Genomic DNA, 6,539 nt, shown 5'->3' with positions numbered 1-6,539 from the left:
TTATTCGCAAGTAAAGTCTCGCACTTTTTGTCAAACCGCTCAGTTAAAACCGCTCCGCATAGTAAAAACCGCTTATAACGACCGCTTATTCTCTTGGACTTTCCGCAATCTCTGTATCAAACCGCTGATCAACCGCATTACACGACCGCTTACGACTTTGGACAACGCATTTTTCTCGCTCTTGTGTCTCTACACCGCTCGCGATACCGCTCGCGAAACCGCGCTCACTTTGTTACACCGCTGTTTCGAGAATCGAAATCACTGCACTAAACACTTGTCTTTTAATTTTGACTTCAATAAACGTCAGTCTTTTGTGTGAACGAGGCGCACTTTTTTCGCTTTACGACCTTCCGGTCCTATCAACGCACTGTCGGATTCGCTCGCGAACATTTCTGGTCCTTCGAGCCGGATTAACATCCGCCTCCGCAGTTCGTGGGTGAAATTCACGTGTGTCGTCCAGTGCGCGAACCTGAACAGAAAGACAATTAGTGAAGATGAGTGCCGATTTGAAGGCGTTGCTGGAGGCGCAGAATGATGTCCACGGGCGAATGTCTCGCTCCGTGGACAATCTGCGCAAGATGGGAGTCTCAAACATCACCGCCGAAGCCATCCAAGCTCGCCTCCACCTCCTCGAGACGCTGTGGAACAAGTTCGAGGCTCAGCACGAACTCATCAGGACTGCGCTGAAAGAGAAATATCTCGACAGTGAGTACGCAAAAGCTGATTTTATTGACATTGCGGAGTCAACTTACGTGACACAGCGGAGCACGTTAGTCGGATACGCGAACAAACTCAAAAGCGAGCCGCCCAGCGTGCCGAAGACCGAGGCTCACCAGGAGCACGCGCTCAAGACATCGTTGCCGCGGATAAAGCTCCAGACGTTCTCTGGCGCGTACGGAGACTGGCCAGCGTTTCGCGACATCTTCATGTCCATCATAGGAGACAATCCGTCTATCTCTGACGTGGAAAAGCTCCACTACCTCCGTACCAGCTTACAAGGTCCTGCGGAAAAATTAATCCGGTCATTACCGATTGTCGGGGGCAATTATGATCGGGCGTGGACGATTCTGAGCTCGCATTACGAGAACAAACGGGAACTCATTCGCGCTAACTTCGCCGCTTATACCGCCGTGCCAAAAATGAAAGCCGCAACCGCCGACGAGCTAAGTCGCCTCTATAACGCCGCCACGACTGCCATCAACGCTCAGGAGAGCATCGATAGGCCCATTGCCACGCACGGGATGGACCTTTTCAATCACCTGCTCGTCGATCGATTCGATCCGCAAACTCGGATGGAGTGGGAGTCCTCCATACGCGGTTCCGTCGATCCGCCGAGTAATGCCGTCCTGATGGGTTTCATGTCCGAGCAGATCCTCACACTCAACGCCGTGCATCCGAACTCCGTTGCGAAATCCGGAGGAACTTCCAAATCCGCGAAATCGCATTTCGTGAAGCGCACATCCGACTCCTCGACGTGCGCAGCATGCAAGGGCCAGCACTCCCTTATGCAATGCACGGAATTCAGGTCGAAAACCGCGAGCGACAGAAAGAACTTCGTGGAAGCAAACAAACTGTGCTTCAACTGCCTTGGCAATCACTTCCTCGCCAAGTGTCAGTCGGTGAAGACTTGCTTCACGTGCAAGTCACGACACCATACGCTACTCCACGACGCGTACGCACAATCCGACGGAGCGAGTTCTTTGTCCACCACGCGACTCGCATCGGATCGCAAGGCGATCCTTCTCGCCACCGCACGCGTCAACATCACGGACCACTTGGGAAGACCTCACGCCGTCCGTGCGCTGATCGACCAGGGGTCAGAAGTTTCCCTGGTCTCAGAAGCTCTGGCGCAACGCTTGCGTCTGCCGCGAAGTCACTCTTCAATGTCCGTCGCCGGCATTGGAGGAGCATCCGGAGCAACGCGTGGAAAGTTATCCTTGAGCCTCTCCTCTGGGGTGACCGGAGCAACCCTTCAGGTACTAGCGTACGTTCTTCCGCGCCTCTCGTCGTACCAGGGACCCATCTTGCGAAGCAGCTTCACTTGGCCACACATTCGCGGCCTTTCCCTGGCGGATCCGCAGTATCTCGATCGAGATCCGATAGAAATACTGCTCGGCGCAGACGTATACTCCGCCGTACTTCAAGATGGGCTCCGCAAGGGACGCAAGGACGAGCCCATCGCTCAGCGGACCTCGCTCGGCTGGATCTTGTCTGGAGGTCACAAGGCCACGCTCCAGAGCAGCCATACCTCGCACCAGTGCTCCATCGACCACGAGTTGAATGACCTGGTGCAGCTATTTTGGGAGCAGGAAAGAGAGCCTGCCGCTCCCGTCGCTCTCACCGCCGAAGAGAAGAGGTGCGAAGACCTCTTCACCCGCGAGCACGCACGCACCAGCACCGGACGGTACATAGTGAGACTGCCGTTCGCTGGAGCACCACCCTCTCTCACCGAGACCCGCAAGCCGGCCGAACGTCTGCTCAACGCCATGGAGCGCCGCTGCTCCAAGGACGCTCGATTCGGCGATCTTTACCGCAGCTTCATGCAGGAGTATGAAGACCTGCAACACATGGAGACAATCAACACCTCATCCGAACAAGAAGGCACCGCTAAGTGCTACCTACCGCATCACGGAGTGCTGCGGGAAACGAGCACAACGACAAAGCTCAGGGTCGTGTTCAACGGCTCACAGCTCACGACCTCGGGCACCTCTCTCAACGCTAATCTGCTGACGGGCGCCAACCTCCTGCCAGTTCTTGCCGACGTGCTCCTCCGTTGGCGCTGGCACCGCCATGTCTTCGTAACGGACATGGAGAAAATGTACCGCCAAATCCTCATCCACCCGGAGGACCGCGACTGTCAACGGATTCTCTGGCGGCACCGTACCGCCGACGACGTCCGTGAATACCGCCTACGAACGGTCACGTATGGCTTGGCTTGCGCGCCATTTCTCGCCATACGGACCTTACGCCAGCTCGCCGACGACGAGGGTCTGCGATATCCGCGTGGAGCTGTCGCGCTGCGCCGCGATACTTACGTGGACGACATCCTCACCGGAGCGTGCACCATCCCGGAGGCCACCACATTGCAGCGGGAGCTACGCAGTCTCTGCACGGCGGGCGGGTTTCCACTTCGGAAGTGGGCAGCCAATCACCCCAGCATTCTGGATGGAGTCCCGCACGAACACTGGCTCCCCAGCTCACCGCACTCGTGGTCTCACGAAAGCCACGCGACACTGGGTCTTCACTGGCACCCGGCCAGTGATCACTTCACTTTCTCGGTACAGGCGCGTCACTTCACGGAACTCACAAAAAGACGCGTCCTGTCCGAAACCGCACGATTGTTCGATCCACTAGGGTGGCTCACTCCAGTAACAATGCGAGCCAAAATCCTAATTCAGTCCGCCTGGTTGAAGAAGTTGGACTGGGACGCTCCTCTTCCGTCAGCGGACGCCCTGTCCTGGAGGAATCTTCTCACTGACCTTCCGCGGCTGAACGAGATCAGGGTCTCTCGCTGGCTGGGCAGCGACGGACCTCACGCACAGATCGAACTCCACGGGTTCGCCGACGCCTCGGAGCGAGGATACGCCGCGGTGGTGTACCTCCGCTCCACCACTGAAGATGACACCGCACTTCACTTGCTGGCTGCCAAGGGCAAGGTCGCTCCGGTGAAGCCAGTGTCATTGCCGCGACTCGAGTTGTGCGCGGCCACCCTACTAACGAACCTCACTCTTCACACACGCACTCTGCTAGATTTGTCCACAGCACCGGTCTTCCTGTGGTCTGACTCCAGGGTAACGCTGCACTGGATACAAGGACACGCCTCCCGCTGGAAGACCTACGTGGCCAACAGAGTGTCGCAAATCCAGGTCCAGCTACCCGAGGCTCAATGGCGCCACGTGCCGGGACGAGACAATCCTGCCGACTGCGCCTCCCGAGGAGTCCAGCCAGGTGACATGGTTAGTCATCCACTATGGTGGACGGGACCATCCTGGCTGCTGGGAAGCAGGGCACTTTGGCCAAGCAACGACTACGTCTTGCCAGACGCGGAACTGCCAGAGCAACGAGCCGTCAGCTCGCTCAACGCCGTCGGCAAGGCCGTTGCTGAGCCCGACGTCCTTCTCCGCTTTTCTTCGCTGCACCGGCTGCTCAGGGTGACGGCTTGGTGTCTGCGATGGCGTCAAAAAACCGTCAAGAGGACGCACAACTCCGTTGACACCGCACACAATCTCGAGCCACACGAGATCGAAGACGCACTTCTGCGATGGGTTCGAACATCACAAGCACTGCACTACCACATTGAAGTCTCATCACTGAGCAAGGAACGTGCATTGCCACCACGCAGCTCGCTCACCAGGCTGAGTCCTCGCCTTGACGACAGCGGCGTAATGCGCGTCGGAGGCCGACTCAAACACGCCATCCTGTCTCACGATGAACGGCACCCGATCATCGTTCCGCCGGACTCCTGGATGACAAGGCTCCTGGTGGATTCCTGCCACCGCAGAACACTACACGGCGGAGTGCAGCTCACCCTCGGGTTGCTCCGCCAACGATTCTGGATCCCGCGAGGAAGAGCCATGGTCAAGCGCCAGATCCATCGATGCATCGTGTGTACGCGATGGCGAGCCACTGTACCGCAGCCACTGATGGGCAACCTTCCTCAGGAGCGAGTGACTCCAGCGCGTCCATTCCTACGCACCGGGGTGGACTACGCCGGTCCGATCCTCATCCGGACCAGCAAGGGACGAGGCCATCGAGCAAACAAAGGTTTTATTTCTGTTTTTGTCTGCCTTAGCTCCAAGGCAGTCCATCTCGAAGTGGTCTCCGACTACACGGCTGAGGCGTTCCTGGCTGCCTTCCGTCGCTTCGTTTCCAGACGGGGACTCTGCCACGAGGTGTTCTCGGACTGCGGCACTAATTTCATCGGAGCAAGCCGAGAACTCCGAGAAATGTTTCGCGCCTCAACTGCCGACGGCCGTCGCATCGCACAGGCAGCAGCTTCAGACGGCATAAAGTGGCGGTTTAATCCGCCCGCAGCTCCTCACTTTGGCGGACTTTGGGAGGCAGCCGTCAAGTCTACGAAACATCACCTTCGAAGGGTCATCGGCGAGGCAACGCTCACCTTTGAGGAGATGACGACTCTTCTCACACAGGTGGAGGCATGCCTCAATTCGCGCCCGCTTCAACCACTGACCGACGATCCGGACGACTTGGCGGCACTCACACCCGGTCATTTCCTGATCGGAGCTCCCCTTCTGGCCGTCCCCGAGCCGTCGCTTGCCACCGAGAGAGAGAACACGCTGTCACGATGGCAGCTTCTTCAAAAAATGCGCGATCACTTTTGGGAACGGTGGTCGCGCGAATATCTTCAGACGCTGGCTGGCAGACCGAAATGGCAGAGGAGCGAGACCGGCCCAAGCGTCGGCGACCTGTGCCTCCTGCGGGCGGAGACAACACCTCCAACCAGGTGGCCACTCGCCCGAATCACGGCACTGCACCCGGGAGACGACGGCGTAACACGCGTGGTCACCGTGCGCACAGCATCCTCGGAGTTCGTTCGGCCACTCGCGAAGATCATCCTCTTGCCAGGAACTGACACCGCAGCATCTCCAACGCACTCGGATTCGTGAGCTCTCACGAAACCCGAACTTTCTCTCATATCTCATCCACATTGTATAATATTCACTCACATTATGTTTCACGGTATCATAATTCCGGGAATCGTACGCGCTTAATCACATGTAATTATACTAAGGCACATTCGATATTGTGCGAGATCCGCGAGCCGCGTCATCAGTCTCTTTTTTTGATTTCTCTGTTCTCTCTCTTGCACCACAATTTCACGTTCACGTTAACATTTCACTGCACTCGCGAGATTATTCACAAATTCACTGTACATTTTCTCATCGTTCATCACTGTATAAATCTCTTTACTTTGCACGATACTATTCTCGCGAAAGACACGAATAAACTGAACGACACGTGTCTTTGTACTACGTCACGCATTCCATTCATGATCACTATCACCAACTCATCAATCGGACCGTTCGCGACACCTGCCCGCGCCCGAACACATTCGCAAATTTCGTCACGTACTGACGAGGCGGGCGGGATGTTCGAAAAACCGAAATATCATTGCGCTTAAAAATTATTCGCAAGTAAAGTCTCGCACTTTTTGTCAAACCGCTCAGTTAAAACCGCTCCGCATAGTAAAAACCGCTTATAACGACCGCTTATTCTCTTGGACTTTCCGCAATCTCTGTATCAAACCGCTGATCAACCGCATTACACGACCGCTTACGACTTTGGACAACGCATTTTTCTCGCTCTTGTGTCTCTACACCGCTCGCGATACCGCTCGCGAAACCGCGCTCACTTTGTTACACCGCTGTTTCGAGAATCGAAATCACTGCACTAAACACTTGTCTTTTAATTTTGACTTCAATAAACGTCAGTCTTTTGTGTGAACGAGGCGCACTTTTTTCGCTTTACGACCTTCCGGTCCTATCAACGCACTGTCGGATTCGCTCGCGAACACCAAT

The 6,539-nt window shown here is 56.0% G+C and overlaps 1 protein-coding gene across 1 annotated transcript; it reads left to right on the top strand.

The window, feature by feature from the left end:
• Nucleotides 1-494: 494 nt before the first annotated feature.
• LOC145960157 (uncharacterized) lies at nucleotides 495-5,627 on the top strand. Its single transcript, XM_083079413.1, has one exon. The coding sequence runs from the start codon at nucleotides 495-497 to the stop codon at nucleotides 5,625-5,627; it is 5,133 nt and encodes a 1,710-aa protein (XP_082935539.1).
• The last annotated feature ends 912 nt before the right edge of the window (nucleotides 5,628-6,539 follow it).

This window comes from Camponotus vicinus, unplaced genomic scaffold (assembly GCF_025532165.1).
Source record: "Camponotus vicinus isolate PSW18456_S1 unplaced genomic scaffold, iyCamVici1.0 SCAF_10, whole genome shotgun sequence".
Lineage (NCBI taxonomy): Eukaryota > Metazoa > Arthropoda > Insecta > Hymenoptera > Formicidae > Camponotus > Camponotus vicinus.
The sequence above is the reverse complement of the archived record's forward strand: the minus strand, read 5'-3'. Positions and strand labels throughout refer to the sequence as shown.